General features: G+C 40.6%; 1 protein-coding gene across 5 annotated transcripts in view; it reads left to right on the top strand.

The window, feature by feature from the left end:
• kcnab1a (potassium voltage-gated channel subfamily A regulatory beta subunit 1a) overlaps positions 1 to 15,372 on the top strand; it is a gene marked incomplete at both ends in the record, with an annotated part of 94,432 nt that extends 79,060 nt beyond the window's left edge. For 4 of the 5 annotated variants that reach the window (XM_079225297.1, XM_079225301.1, XM_079225298.1 and 1 more), the window contains 11 exons: positions 4,336 to 4,415; positions 5,350 to 5,394; positions 6,724 to 6,768; positions 8,321 to 8,364; positions 8,496 to 8,582; positions 10,945 to 11,030; positions 12,558 to 12,678; positions 13,001 to 13,095; positions 14,337 to 14,457; positions 14,995 to 15,083; positions 15,283 to 15,372. In XM_079225297.1, coding sequence (XP_079081423.1) covers positions 4,336 to 4,415; positions 5,350 to 5,394; positions 6,724 to 6,768; positions 8,321 to 8,364; positions 8,496 to 8,582; positions 10,945 to 11,030; positions 12,558 to 12,678; positions 13,001 to 13,095; positions 14,337 to 14,457; positions 14,995 to 15,083; positions 15,283 to 15,372 — 903 coding nt within the window. The remainder of the gene's footprint in view (positions 1 to 4,335; positions 4,416 to 5,349; positions 5,395 to 6,723; positions 6,769 to 8,320; positions 8,365 to 8,495; positions 8,583 to 10,944; positions 11,031 to 12,557; positions 12,679 to 13,000; positions 13,096 to 14,336; positions 14,458 to 14,994; positions 15,084 to 15,282) is intronic. The other variant, XM_079225300.1, reaches the window with a different exon arrangement.
• Between the last annotated feature and the right edge of the window lie 704 nt (positions 15,373 to 16,076).

Raw genomic sequence — 16,076 nt, 5'->3', positions numbered from 1 at the left:
CATTGTCTGATGGGGCAATCTGATTTACTTGAAAGTGATTGCAATTGTCTTTATTCTGTTATTTATAAAAGCACAGATGAATCACACAATTATGTTATTTACAGAAAAAGTTTGAGAACCACAGCTTTAAGTGTTTGTGTCGGAGTCGCCGCCACCGCCGCCTATTTTGCACTATTACAATACTTATAGGCAACTAGTTATCATGTTTTCCGCTCCATGAAACGCATGTTAATGCTCAGTAGTACACATATGGTACTTTAATGTATTTGCATTGTAATAAAATGTGATCATTTTAAATGGGCATATATGCAGCTGAAACGGGTAGCCTAGTGCAGCCCACATTTTTCAACATAACATCTTAAAACATTATGGCCTTTATAAAAATGATTGTTTTGAGGGAGGTGGGGTAGTGCACTATAGGCCCCTGAGACGCGGCTTAAGAGTTTGTCCTTAATGGAAAAAAAAACCATTCCCCTTATATTATTACTTTTACTTTTATACTTTTAAGTAGTTTTTAAACCAGTAAACCCTAGTATCTATACTTCTACTTGAGTAATGAATGTGCATACTTTTGACACCTCTGCTAATCACCTGTAGGTTCTAACTTAAAGTGTATTATGCAGAGTGAGAATACAGTTTCTTACATAACAATAAGCTTGTTGAAAGGTGTATATTTACTAGTATGCCTCATCAAAGGGCAACTAAGTTTGCTTCACATTCCCAGACAGAGTGATGGTGGGCTGCAAGTTAACATTGCTTACTCATTCAAAAAGACCAAGAGTGGATCCATAAATCACAAAGGGAATTGAAGAAAGTGTGTCTTGTCGATTTTAACTTTGATGTCGGGAGTGTGGAGGGGAGGAGGCAGCGCAGCCATGAAATCATCTCACGGCTGTGTGGGTAGTATGTGGGAGGCTACCACGGCCTTGATTCTGGGGTTGTGAGAGATGAAACAGGTTGTTTTTTCCCTCACTCATGACTGTTCTATGTATGGAAACCAAACCTTTTGTGCCCCAGAATGAAAAGAAGCCTGAAGCGTAGCCACCCATGTATTTCTGCAACTTAACAATGACTCAGTGTTTTTCCGAAGGTGAGGGCAGAAGAGCATGTTTGTATGTTTGTCCGTTGCAGACAGATTGTCCTCCATTTTACAAAAAAATAATGCACCATTTGAAGGCCATTAGTCACCTTCAGTTCGTCCCAAATGGCCAGAAGTCAGAAATCTGTGTAAGCAGCAATGCTTCAGGATCCACACAAACGTCATGACCTTGTAAATGTCGCTTTGAGTTCGACACGACAGTGATTGACCTTCCCATCTTACAAGACTCATTGTGACTGAGCAATCAGCAAAGGCCAGTCACCCTTTAAAAAACGACTTTATCACCCTCATCCCGGCTCTCTGTATGTGACTTTCTGCTCGTCTGTGTCTCGTCGTCTGTCTCAATAAAACTGTCCTCAGCATGTGCCTCACCTTACCTTACCTTTCATGCAAAACATTTATTACCCACTGTGTGTGTCCTGAAATTATCTTTCTATTAACTTGTCTATCCAGCACTTAATCACTTCTTCCATTTTCTTCCAACTTTTTCTTTATCCTCCATCTATTTTCTTACCTCAGCAAAAAAAATCTCTACTTCACTTTTATAAAAGAAATGACCCTCCACTGCCCCCAACAGTTGTGAAATAGATTGTTCCCTGTATGTGCACCCAGCAGAGAGAGACCAGTGGGAGAAAGAATATGCTATTCATTTTCTGGCATCCTTAGTCTTTCTCTCCTTAAGTGACCCCTATATACTTTCTTTAACCTCTCCATTATCTAGCTTTGTCTGCTCATTCTGCACCGTTTGCCTTCATGTCAGTTACTTTCCCCTCTGTAATGATGAGATAAAGATCGTACTGGTTATACCAAGAATATCATTAGTTTTCCTTCACAGACCACACATGGGAGCAGTCTACTGGCTTTCACATTTTAGTACCCATTTTTATTGACTTGTCAACCCTTTATTTGTTTACGTTGATATCTTTTTCAATCCCGCATTAGCATTTGTTGTCTTTATTTGACTTCTTTTGTCACATCATTTCGCTGTCTTTGTTTTATTACGTCTAACATCTTATTGCATAGTTTTATTGTCTTGCTTCGTATTTTGATTGAGTCCTTCAAAGCACCGTCTTTAAGTTCACTAATTAAATAAATTGTATTATTATTGTTGTATCATCACATGCTTGGACTGCTGCCCAGTCTGCACTGGTTGCAGAGAAGGCCGAGACAGATTATCTTAAAAGAGATTATCTAATTCTTCTCGAAACAACACCTTGGCTGTCTGCCAGCATTGAAACAGCAAAACACACACACACACACACACACACACACACACACCTACTTGCTGCACATGCACCTGTAGGCACATACACAGCGGCATGTAAACGCAAACACACACAAGCGCCACGTGCAAAAACAGAACCTTCTGTCAACACGGGTTTCGTAACTTAACTCATGCACACACACAACTCCACAGGGAGATGATCCCAAATTCACTTAAAGTCCCCATGTTGTAAAACCCACCACAGGGAAATTGGATCTCGGTCTGATGATTTATGGTCACCATGTCTCCAAAAATATGTAGAAATATCTGCACGTATGCCAAAAACATAAAAAAAAAAAAAGCATAGGCACTTAATAATTAAAGAGGAATGAGTTGACACCACCTTACATCGTTGTTTTAACAGAAAATTAGGCCGTGATCCCACTTGCCCAATAAAGTCTGTACTCAACAGACAGTACAAGCGCTGTTTGAGTATGTGCTTTCCAGCAGGTTCCTCGAGTGTGCTGCAGCTATGCTATGCTTCCTGCAGCATATACAGTGTATACTATACACTGTCTTAACACATCCTTTGCAATATAGGGCACTCCAGTTAAACCTCTGTGCACAGCTCACTCTTTGGCGCTGCCATGCCTGCCGCACTGCTGTTCATCTAGTTTTTCATAAGCCAGCCCAGCCTCCAGCTGAGGGCTCCGGGGAAGGTTATGCTCCAACAGAACCAGCTTATACAATTTGCTATAGTTTGAAGTCTACATTCAAAGACTGCCAACATGGAGAGAGGGGTAGGCGTGAAATCATTTATGTGCATTCAGGAATTCACATTAAAAGTGACTGAAATAGCTCTGTAAATAATGCAAAAAGAGAGCTAAAGATCAAAGGCCAAACCTTTGCTTGATCTTGATCAAAGCAAGGCTGTGTGTAAGGCAAGGTACGGCAAGGCAAGTTTATTTGTATAGCACATTTCAACAACAAGGCGATTCAAAGTGCTTCACATAAAACCATTAAAGTATCAAAACATAATGCAGATTTAAAAACAGTTAAGAAAACAGTAAAACAGTCAAAAAGCAAAAGGCAAAATAAAAGTTGATTAAAAGTTGCAGTGCAGTTCATAAAATGCAGTAGTGAGATGCAGTAATTTAATCTGGTTCAATTAAAGGCAACAGCAAACAGAACAGTCTTACATGTATGTATCATATTCAAGTTACTTTAAAAAGGGAAATTTAAAAAATATGTAAAATCAAGAAAATGACCCCAGACCCCAGAATGTTAAAGGAGCTGAGGGTCTCAGCAGACCTGCAGCTTTCAGGGACCTTCTTCCAGATGTGTGGAGCAGAAAAGCTGAATGCTGCTTCTCCATGTTTAGTTCTGACTCTTGGAACAGAAAGTAGACCCGTCCCAGACGACCTGAGTGGCCGGGATGGTTCATAAGGTAGCAGCAGATCACCAACATACTTAGGCCCTAAACCATTCAGTGCTTTATAAACCAGCAGCAGGATTTTAAAGTCAATTCTTTGTTTGACAGGAAGCCAGTGCAAAGACCTCAGAACTGGAGTGATGTGATCCACTTTCCTGGTCTTAGTGAGGACTCGAGCTGCAGCGTTCTGAATCAGCTGCAGCTTCCTGATTGACTTTTTACAGAGGCCTGTGAACACACCGTTACAGTAGTCAAGTCTACTGAAGATAAATGCATGGACAAGTTTCTCCAAATCCTGTTGAGACATAAGTCCTCTAACCCTTGATATATTCTTCAGGTGATAATAGGCTGATTTTAAAATTGTCTTGATATGGCTGTTCAGGTTATGGTCTGAATCCATAACTACACCTATATTTCTGGCTTGGTTTGAGGTTTTTAACATTAGTGATTGAAGCTGAGCGCTGACTTTCAATCGTTCGTCCTTGGGACCAAAAACAATTACTTCTGTTTTATCTTGATTTAATTGAAGAAAATGTATGTGTGTGTGTGTGTGTGTGTGTGTGTGTGTGTGTGTGTGTGTGTGTCCTGACCTTTTGCCAGGTTGCCGAGCAGCTGATGACTATTGCCTATGAGAGTGGAGTCAACCTGTTCGACACAGCTGAGGTCTACGCAGGCGGCAGGTGGGTGTCAAACCAAACCGACCTCTCACTGGTTTCTAGCTCAGGTTGGTGTGATCAGGTGCAGACGTCTGGCCCGACCGTGGCTCCAAGAGTTTTTTTTTTTAAGTTCTCATTCATGTTTAAACAAAGTATTTTATACATGCAGAGTCTAATTTGTTTTACTCATTTAGTGAAGCGATAAACAACCAGTAGGTCTGGAGTGTCGTGCAATTTGAGAAAAAGGTGTCCACACTAGACATTAATGTGAGGTTGAAGTCATTGTTTTTATTGATTATTATGTTTTTTGGCTCCCTGAAGTAACCTGGGACTGTGCCTTTGGATAGTCTTTGAATTTTTTTTATATATATTATTATTATTCATGCAGAGTTTTAGGTTAATCTTTAGGATTAAAGGACTATTTTGAATTATTTGTGTTAGAACAAAGTGCATTGCAGCTTTGACAGGCTTAGATTGTGAACTAATTAGCAGAATCTGATATTTATTTATTATTTGAACCCTCTGATGTCTGAGTCTGATGCAAACATGAGGAAAATCCTGCAAAACACCTTTGCGGCCTGTGCTGGCTTTATCAGGGCAAGTGAGAAGATGTTCATTCTTGGATCAACATTCAACAAATTTTAATTTGGGATAGTCACTGTGACAATACATATTATAATTGGATGCATTTAGACAGTTGGGTTTGATTCTTTTCACAGTTAAATGAGTGATTTCCTTGAGCTGTATTGTAACGTACCAGAAAATATAAAATAAACAATGATATAACCTAAAGTCTTTTTTTTAAGGCACCATCTTACCTATGTATGGACACAGTGCTTTGCCATCTTTTCAATGCACAAGGGGAGTTTAGTTTGATGTCAATGAATTGCAGGGTTTATATTGTGAAGCGAATGTTTATGCAATTTAATAACGCCACCTCATTTATATTGCCTTGCAGGGCCGAAGTCATTCTAGGAAACATTATCAAGAAGAAATGCTGGAGGTAATGGTGACATAAATGTGTGTGATGAAGCTTCATCACTTTTATTGTGACAGAGAGAAATGATGATGTGTGTACACGTTGCAAGAGGCAGAGAGAGAGAAGGGTGTGAGAGGCATGTGGGAAAAAAAAGACGAAGGGGATGGGAATGAGAGATTCATTTTATTTCATTTGGTGTGTGCACGCGCGTGCGTGCGTTTCCTATTTCTTCAGATCTGACATCATTCCTTATTTGCAGTAATTTGTGTATTTCTGTACACACACACACACACACACACACACACACACACACACACACACACACACACACACACACACACACACACACACACACACACACATTCTTTCAGAATATAGCAGCATGACACAGTTACTGTATTAAAGTCTACCTTCTGCCTGCAAGCATTTTCAGTTTCCTCAAATCTCAAATATTCCCTTTACGAAGTTATTTAAACATGCTCAGTCTTCAGCTCAGTTTATTATTTATCAACTGCGTTGGAAACAGAAAAGACAGACTTCCAATATCAAAGGCAGTAACTGATACTAATAGGAAGTACCTGATGGATCATTATGTTGCCATCTCATCATTGTGCAGCTTAAACTTGGAGAAGACCTGACAGAGCGCTGAAATCTATAAGACTGGACGAACGCATAAAGATTGTTTCCTCCAACTTTTAGTCTTTGTGACTCAGTGTCTTGTACCAGCACAAACATGGACGTCAACCAGCCGTGTGCACTGTTTAATATGCAGTGTAAGTTGCACCGAAAAGGCCAGAATCGGCTCAGCAGTCGTAATGTTTGTCCCTGCCTCAAGTGTCATTATTGGCATTTGATGCTGGTGCAGTAAAGACTTGATGGACGCGGCATTTCCGTCTCCGAGTGTCGTCATCAGTTTACAGAGTGAAGACTTAGAAGAGACGGAATGACATTCTTTAATTGTCACACTACATGCATTGATTTGTCACATATGACTTGAGTCGCTGTCGGAAACGTGACCATTCAAATAGCAACTCTGCAATTGTCATTTGATGAAAAATAATGTGTTGAGTTTATCCTTTACTGCGATGACTAGACGGGGTCGAACTAAAATCTCTTCAGCAATACGTGGGTGATATATTCACAGACATAAGTCCAACAGTCACATTAAAGTACCTCAGTGACAGTGAGAACAGATGATTATGGTTTTAAATCCACAACTAAGCAGAGAGAGCAGGATGAGCGCTGTCGGTAACAATCACATCCATGATGGGAACGGATGTGTTTATTGCAAGTACAATGCATTATGTATCATTCATTCTGCTGCATCTTCTTTTTTCCTCTGCTCTTTCTCAGGCGATCCAGTATAGTCATTACAACTAAACTCTACTGGGGAGGAAAGTAAGTAAGAACCTCTGATTGTCATGCCTGAAGGCAGATGAGTGGTTGGTTAAGTTGTATTTAATGAGGAAGTCTCATTGAGATCAAGGTCTGAACAGAGAACATCAATCATACAAAGCAGTCATCACACACGGACACACTCATTTGAGAAAATCGGTGAGTAAAAACTCAAAGTCCTTCAGAGGAGCAGAGTGTCAGTCACACGAAAAACTGAAACAACAAATTGGTTCTCAAATCGATTGATAATCAGTATAGACAGATAAATTACACAAATATGTTATGCCTGTTTAGTACATGTCTTTGTTGAATACTCTGGTCAATTAGAGCAGTGATTTTCAACAACTGTGCTGCGTGAGAGATAGTCAGGTGTTCCGTGGGAAAATGTCCAATTTCACTTAATCGGTCCAAAAAAAGATTATTTAGTTGCCACAAATGATTTGCCATTGTTGAGCGTCTGCGCCTGCAATATAGTGGCTGGCCTAGTAATTAAATATTCTTCCATGCCAGTAGGTAGCGCAATAATTACCTACCATATATGCTGTATTATGCTACAATGTGACATTTTGTAACTTTTTTGGTTGTTGGGTTTTCTTTATTGTAGATAGAAAATGTGCCGCGGCTCAAAAAATGTTGAAAAACACTGAATTAGAGCACTCTTGATAGCATATTCTTGCTATGGAAACATTATATAGCTATGAACATAATTCTGATCTCCGTACACAAAGTGAGGACTATTGTTTTTTGGATAATATTGGTATAATAGTGGGTAATATCAGGGTTAATTTTGCGATAGCACATTATTTCTTACATATCTCTTTAGCATGCACTGTGCAAAGACGATGATAGTTTAGCCTCTCCACCTGAGCAACTTCCTGCCACAAGCAGTAACCAGGACATTAACCAATGGAGCGACCAGGTCCTCTGCTGAGTCTGGAGAAAGAAATGGAAGGATAAAGTAAAGTTTTTTAACACACACACTCACACTCTTTAGTGGAGAGCGTCCAACTGTGTCTGGAGATAAGGAGGAAGTTATTTCCGAGCATCCCCACTGCTCTCTCAGGAAGGTTTAGTCCTTCACCTCTCCTGAAGTTGGTTGCATAATGATGCCGAACAGTTGAAAGCGCACTGACACATTTCCATAAAACATCCCGATGCAAACTTTCTCATGTCGTGCCCCCTAGCCAGGGTCAAAAAGTGATTTTAGAATGACTTTTACTCTTCTTGAAGAGCTAGATGACTGATATTTAACAGTTGATTAAGCACCAGAATGTTCAGATGATATTTGAGTTATCTCGATGACACAAACGAAGCATCATGCAAGAATAAAATGGTTAATACACCTTGTTCATGCTTTCTATTCTCTCATTTACACTGTTGGTTACGTGAAGTTACACTTTACAAGAAGAAGAGAATAAGAACTAACTCTTTCCACAGCATTGTCTGGAGGTTGAACATGTACACAGACAACAATGGCCCAAGAACCAAAAGTGAATTAATGACTGAAAAAGATTTACAGTGAAGCTCATTGTTTGGTTTGTGTGTGTCCTGTCAGAGCTGAGACGGAGAGAGGACTGTCCAGGAAACACATTATTGAAGGTAAGACACACACACACACACACACACACCAGATAAACAAACAACTTTGGACTCTCGACAAATCTGAAATAAATGTTCTCTGCTGCATTCACCCTCTGTTATCTCCGCCTTTGCATCTGTCCGTCTCTCAGGTCTGAAAGGCTCTTTACAAAGGATGCAGCTGGAGTATGTAGATGTAGTTTTTGCCAACCGTCCTGACAGCAATACTCCCATGGAGGGTGAGTCCTATTTCAGCTGATGTTTTGTGTTCCTGTTACAATGAACTCGATGTCCACGTGTCAGGCAGGCAGACCATGTATAATTAATTCGTAAGAAGTTGTGTATTGGCATGCATATTAGTAGTGTATGGGTTTCTCATTAGTCATCAGAAAGGATTTGTGTACGATTGCTATTCTGAAGGTAAAGCCCGTTAACTCTGGGGTTTCTCTCAATGCCTTATTAATTAGCGCTCACAGCTAATCGATAAGGAAGTTGCATGTCAATTCATTAGTTACTTCTGCTTTTTTCCCTATGAATTCCAGCTCTCCTTCAGTGGGGCTTAAAAAATATATGTATTTATGCTTATATATGCTATATATATATATATGTATATATATATATATATATATATATATATATATATATATATATATATATATATATATCTATATAGATAACCTGAATTCATCAAAACCAAAATGAGAGCCCAAATGGCTGAAATAATACATTCCCCTTATTGCCGACTGCTATGCTCCTGATAATGCACATGTTTTAACTTTGATACGCCAGTTTGCATATGATTGCTATATTTAGTTTTAAATTGTGATATTGTCTCAGGAACTGAAGCTGTTGTTTTCCTTATTTTGAATAGCGGTGTAGTGAGTGATGCATTCAAACACAGGCCTTGATGTTTACTCTTTATAGGTTTCTACTGTGCTGCAAACTTACTTTTCCCCACCGTCTGCACTTGCTGTTCATTTCCTATTTAATCCCCTCAACTATTAGATCTATCGCTCTTCCAACCATCAACTCGTTTCACTCTCCGTCTTCTTCTCTCTCTTGTTATATTGGACGGAAATTGAGGCAAGTAGTATTTAAATGTGAGCGCAGTGAGCCCAATCGCAGCACGTTGCAGGAGCTGCTGGAGAGGAAGGCGAAGTAACGAGAGACAGGATTGTTTCCTTTCCTTTGTTCTGTGTTATTTCCTTCGACAGGATGGTATTAAGTAAGGCATCTGTGTTCCAGGTGGTTAATTATCATTAACCAAACTGAAAGGAAAGTCTTTATCTGTCTTCCTGATTTTTATTTTTTGCAGATCTACTTTCTTTTCTTTTTCATTGTTTTCCTCGACTTTGTATCCCTCTTATCTTAAAATGTTTGCCAAGAGCCAAGTTCTGCAGAGTGAAGCTCAAGAGTCCTGCCACAGGCAAGGACAGCAGTATAATTGGAGTGAGTGCAGGGCGAAGATGAATAACCTTAATGACAGTCCTTATCTGAGTTTGTGTTGGCCCTGACCGCTGTTGGCTCGCACTGCGGGCCGTGTTGGAGCTAATCGCGTCATTAAATTGCGGCAGATGGAGTGTGATCAGAGGGTCTTTCGTATGTGAGCTTGTTAGTGTGTGTCCCCGAGGTGTTGGGACGGTGACGATCCGTCAGCAGGTAGGAGAGACTCGAGGAGGCGGTGGCCTCTAGGGACTTTGTGTGTGTGTGTGTGTGTGTGTGTGCGTGTGTGTGTGTGCTCTCAAGGCCAAGATTTATCTCCGATTTGGATTTGTTTTTCTTGTTTTCTTTCTTTTTCTGATGGCAAACCCATTCCTAATCGCCTACTTTCTCATTGTTTCGGTTTAATTCAACCTTTCTGTTTGACTGTTTTCTGGGTCTCATCCATCTCTCCCTCCCTGTCTCTCATGAAGCTCGGTTGTTGTTGATTCATAAAATATTGCTCGCCTCAGGGCAAGTCACATATTGTTCTTTATCCTTATCTTTGGCAGAAAATAAAGCAAACAAACAAAACACATTTTCCATCACTTTCTCTTTCAGTGCCGGCTCTGTTTTGTGCTTTCTTTATGTGGACTACATATCAGGTGTGTTAGGATTCATATCAAGTATATGATAAACACTAGGGAGGAAATGGTCTGAAGGAGTTGGTTTCTCATTTTGAATATATTGTGGTTACTTTTAGATAAAGTGGTTGACCCTTGATGACATTTGTCAGACAGTTGCAAATGCTCTCTCCTATGTCTACTCTAACTCATTAAGCTTTAACAAGGCTATTACAATTTAAAATAAACTCTTCTAAGTGAATAATGGCTTTACATTGAATTGATCTTAATCCTGTCAACTGCTTTCAGACAAGAAGGAAGCCGGCTGATAAATATTTTGTCTCTGCACACACACACACACACACACACCAAGGTTTTTTTTCCCCCGTTTTGTTGAATGAATTTTGAATGTGTTTTGATGCAGCAGGGATGGATGTCTTTTGTCTGTTTAGAGTGCAACATTTAGGATAAACGTTACTGTCTCTCTGTGGTTTGGTATTAAATGTTCACTGTTGATCCAGATGACTGATGCGGTGTGGGCATGTGTGTATCTCTGCAGAGATTGTTCGGGCCATGACTTACGTGATCAACCAAGGAATGGCGATGTACTGGGGGACGTCCCGGTGGACCGCCATGGAGATCATGGTAAGCCATTGTTTGTCATGACAACTGTCTTTTTGGAGTAAAAAAATGCATGAAAACACCCTTTTTTTCTATCAGTCACAAAGGTAGGTCTTGAACCGTAGCTATGCAAAGTTAGTCAACAACACAGAAGGTGCAGAATGCATTACTTTAATGTAAAGAAGCTATTATTTAGTTGATGTACTGCCGTTTTAAACACTTCTCAGCTCACCAGAATTAAGGGATTCAGTAATTTTGTTTCTTGTTGCTTTGGCAGATTAGATTTAGATACCCTGCAGACTAGAATAACAGAAGGTAACCACTTTGATTGGCAGATCCTTGGATTCAGACCTTTTATTTTTTGATTCAATAAAGCATAGAATTAAGTCCCAAGAAGCCATACTTACTCGTGTTTTGTTCAGTACCCTCACAGCATTAGAACCCATTCTTAGCAGCTCAATATCTTGGACACATTGCTCATATGCATAGTCATGGCTGTTTCTTTCTATGAGGTGTTCCCACAGAGGCACAGTGGTTCCCTCCATCTTTGTTTGCTCTTCCTGTCAGAAACGATCTACGTCCCGACTCAACCCTCGCCGCATCAATGAACATATACACAGGGGGAGTATGAAGCCACGACAGAGAGTTATGAAATAATCACATGTCTAAACTGACATTCAAGGTCCTAACACCAATTTTCTCCTCTCTCTGGCCTCTTCCTCACCCTGTCCTTCCCCCTGTGAGCACAGCGCCATGTGTTGACACTCTGTCTGTGATCTCGGTGGAAAGGAGCACAGATATCTTTGTAAAACACAAGCCCAAATGGAAGCCGTGTAATTTATAGCATCAATAATGAAAGGGAGGGGTAAACACGTCTTCTCGTATACGTGACATGGCAGGTGTAAAGTACACACACATTCGCAGGCTCAAGGGGCATGTCACGGGGTTGCTGCAGAGAAGGCCAACATGTAATTTGTGAGTTGAGCGATGGCGTTGATGTTATCGCTGCTAAATAGATTCTCCCCTTCTTGTAGCGCTCTCTCATCCTGACATGTTTCACAGCAGGAGACACGCAATATGAAAGAGTGGGGAGTGTTTAAAGAAGCAGCAGGCCTCAGGTGTGTGCGTGTGTGTGTGTGTGTGTGTGTGTGTGTGTGTGTGTGTGTGTATGTTTTCTCTGGCATATATTCTTGAAGGAAACGCGGAAATCCAGATAAGAAAGTATGAATACGATGCCTCTGAGAGTTATGATATGGAATATTGATTGGGTGACTTACTGTGAGCCCTTCATTTGAATTTGTACCACGCTCCCACGAGCTGATGAACAGCCTCCAAGCTCTTCCCCGAGCAAAGCTATCGCTATCTATGGCTCCCGATGTTTGCTCTCTTCTACCCTTGTCTCTTTTATTCTCACCAAACAAATGTTTTAATGCCACATTAAATTAAGCGCTGCATAAAGGTGATGCTGCAGTGACTCATTACAAACATTCATTCATTTTTGCCCCTTGTCTCATTGCCTTCCTTTTTCTTTTCTTTTCTTTTCTTTTCTAGGAGGCATATTCAGTGGCAAGACAGTTTAATCTTATCCCTCCAGTGTGTGAGCAGGCAGAGTATCATCTCTTCCAGAGGGAGAAAGTAGAAGTGCAACTGCCTGAACTTTACCACAAGATAGGCAAGTATTCTTTGTGTTGTGTACTCTTGGGGCGAATTAGCCAACCGATGCCCCAGGACATGTTCGCACAAACATCCTATGGTCAGTTTCTCATAGATGAGTTGAATTAATGAACTAATTAAACCGATAAATAATCTCTAGAATTATCTGTTGCTCATTCCTTAAGAGTTAAAATGTAATCTTTTTTTCATCTTCTCATACATTTTCACTTTCCTGGCACTGTTCTCACACATTTTTTATTTATTTTTTCACACGTCTTCCTTCAACACATCTCACAAAAAGTCTAACCCTGTTTAACTCATTATGGTTTCCATGGTGACAGGAGTTGGAGCGATGACGTGGTCACCGTTGGCGTGCGGCATCATCACGGGAAAATATGAAAATGGCATTCCTGAATCTTCCAGGGCTTCCATGAAGGTATGCAAACTTAACTTCATCATAATTATTTTCTATCTGCCCCAAAAGAAGAAGGACCATGTGAATTAAAGAGAAAGCTTTGATACTTCACAGATTTTTACTTTTTAATTTTGACTGTCCCTCAACAAAGCAAAAGTTTTCTGCAGAAGCTGCTAAAGCTGTAGCGTGTCTGTCCATGTAACAGCTTTTTTTTTACTCAGTGGTTCATAACATGGGGGTCATATAGATATATTGATATATTGGGCACAAGATCACAGCGAAAATCGGTCTTTTAAGTAATTTTTGCTTGTAACGTGAGTCTTTTAAGTCATATGTTCTTGAAACAAATGAAATGAAACTGCCAGTGAAGTTCAGTTTCTTGAAAGTAAACCATCTGAGAGGTAAAACTTCTCATAACTCCACACTGAGGCTATAAAGGAGACATTGCTTAATTTTAGGAGTCACAAGCCAAAACAGTTGGGAACCACTATTGTGACCGATTAACTTGTAATCAATATATTAAAGCCACACTCTTTAGGTAGGTGTCTTTAATGCTTGGAATATGTTTTATAGTTACACTGGATATGAATCTGAATCTTGTTTTGTAATTTAATCCCAATCTTCCTCACTGCACAGAGTTGTACCAGCCTGAACGATCAACAAGCTAACTTCACCCTGTAGTTGAGATAATATTTATTTTTGACGTAACATGTTTCTCCTTTATCATACATATACTATCATGCTGAAGGGAATAGTTCCACATTTTGGAAATATGCTTTCTTGGAGGAGAAGAACATTACGATGCACGTTTGTGCATTAACTATGTAGCCAGTGGACTGTTAGCTTAGCGTAGCTAGCATAGCATAAAGACTGAAAGCAGAAGGAAACAGCCCAAAGGTTAGAAAATACACCAACCAGCACCACTCAGGCTCACTGATTAACATGCTATATCTTGTTTGATTGTCACTATTCCTGTCACAGGGAGGCAGGGTGATTGATGGGTGAAGACCCAAAGTTCCCAAAGTAACTTTCAAGTAACCATCCCTATAATATTCCTGTGGCCCTGGTTTCAGATCAATTCAAGTTTACTTTAAAGTTGACTTTATTTATTTATTTTATTACCTACAGCCTCAACCTTTCATCTCGTCTATTACTTTCTCACCCTCCTTCATGTTTCTTTTGTCTAATCTATCTTTCACATAACTTCTCTTTCGTTTCCTCATTCGCTCACTCAATCTCTTTCCTCTCCTCTCCCCTGCCAGTCGTATCAATGGTTGAAGGAGAAAATAGTAAGCGAGGATGGAAGGAACCAACAAGCCAAGCTGAAAGAGCTCAACCACATTGCAGAGAAGCTGGCCTGCACGCTGCCTCAGCTGGCTGTTGGTAAGACTTCATATTTTTTAAAGTCAATACTGTAGAAGCCGCCGAAAGCAGGGCTTTGAAAAAGCAACTGCTCAGAGCTTTCACACAGAAACCTTTTTATTGTGAGACATGACCAAATACTTTCCACAATGTCTGTGTTTGCTTAATACTTGTGTCTCGTGGTTTGATTTCCCCTGCAGCATCCGAGCGAAAACCAGACTTCAATATCTATTTGTGCTTTCAGCTGCATTGTGAACTGATATAGTATCTGAGCTGCCTGGAAGGTAGAAGTAAATGTAATCAAACGTTGTGGTGTGCTTTGGAAAAAAAAGCTGGCAGACATTTAAGGTTTGTAATTGGTCATAAATGTACTTAGAGAAACTAAAACCATTGATTTTTAGGTAAATAAGATGCATTGTTATATACTTCCAGGAAGAGCAAATGAAGCACTAAGCTAAAAGCTCAGTTTTATTTGTGGTTTGTTGGAAGACAATAATAATCAGCAGTGCGCCATCAAGTGGGCTCTGTGTGAATATCAACCTCTCTTTCTCTCTCCAGCGTGGTGTCTTAGAAATGAAGGAGTGAGCTCAGTTCTTCTGGGAACATCCAACCCTGAGCAGCTCACTGAGAACCTCGGGGCCATCCAGGTGGGAACATGCAGAAACACACACAGCTGTTGTTCCGGTCGTCCGCTGTATCTCGCCCAGCTCCATTGATTTCTAGATCAAAAAGCTTCCCCATAACTGAATCTCTTTATACATCTGTGTTTCCTTACTTTTGCCTCGCTGTATATTTCACTTCCTTCCTGCCAGGCGTGTTCAATTCCTCCTTCTGTCTTTTGCCCAGGTCCTTCCGAAGATGACGTCCCATGTGGTGTCTGAAATCGACCACATCTTGGGCAACAGGCCGTACAGTAAGAAGGACTACCGCTCTTAGACCAGGCTGGTGGACTTACCGAGAGGTCAGCCTTCCTCCTCACTTACCTACTTAAGCATACTGCTACCATGGACCCACCGCTCAATGTTTAAGTCAAAGGTTCTCTCCTTGGGCCCCACTCAGCTCCAGCCCACTTCAGCCTGGAACAGACAGCCTTGCTACGCCCAGCGTTGTCCTGCTCAGATCGGGTTCATCTCAGGTCCAGTCCAGCTCAGCCAAGAGACGCTTCACAAACTCAGCTTTTTTGCAGCCTCAAAACGCAATTTAGTCCATCCGAATGACTCAAAGCGTTGTCTGTTGTCTCCCCCCTCCTGAACCAATGTGTTTTTCTTTCAGCGCCGGTCCATTTAATAATATCTATGCAGAGCTTAGTCTTACCCATGCCCATCTAGAGCACCACATATCGGTTCAACTCCATTCAGGGCTCCCATTAATCTAAAATGCACATGCACACAACTTTACACATTCACAGTTGGGATTTGAGCAGGACAGTATGAAAAGCACTGCAGGACTAGTTCAAGTGAAAGTGCCTTGCTCAAGGGCCCCTTGATAGTAGTTGTTGAGTGAGACGGCAATGTTACTTCTTCCCTTTTCCTACCTACATCCTCTAAATGACTCAGATCCTCAAGTCTCAATCCTCCTCTCTAATGCCTAGACTTCCACCCACAAGTAATTTAATTTGAGCCCAACATTCATACTGAGCT

The sequence above is a fragment of the Taurulus bubalis genome, assembly GCF_910589615.1.
Source record: "Taurulus bubalis genome assembly, chromosome: 10".
NCBI classification, from domain to species: Eukaryota; Metazoa; Chordata; class Actinopteri; order Perciformes; family Cottidae; genus Taurulus; species Taurulus bubalis.
This window is presented reverse-complemented; position numbering and strand designations above follow the sequence as displayed.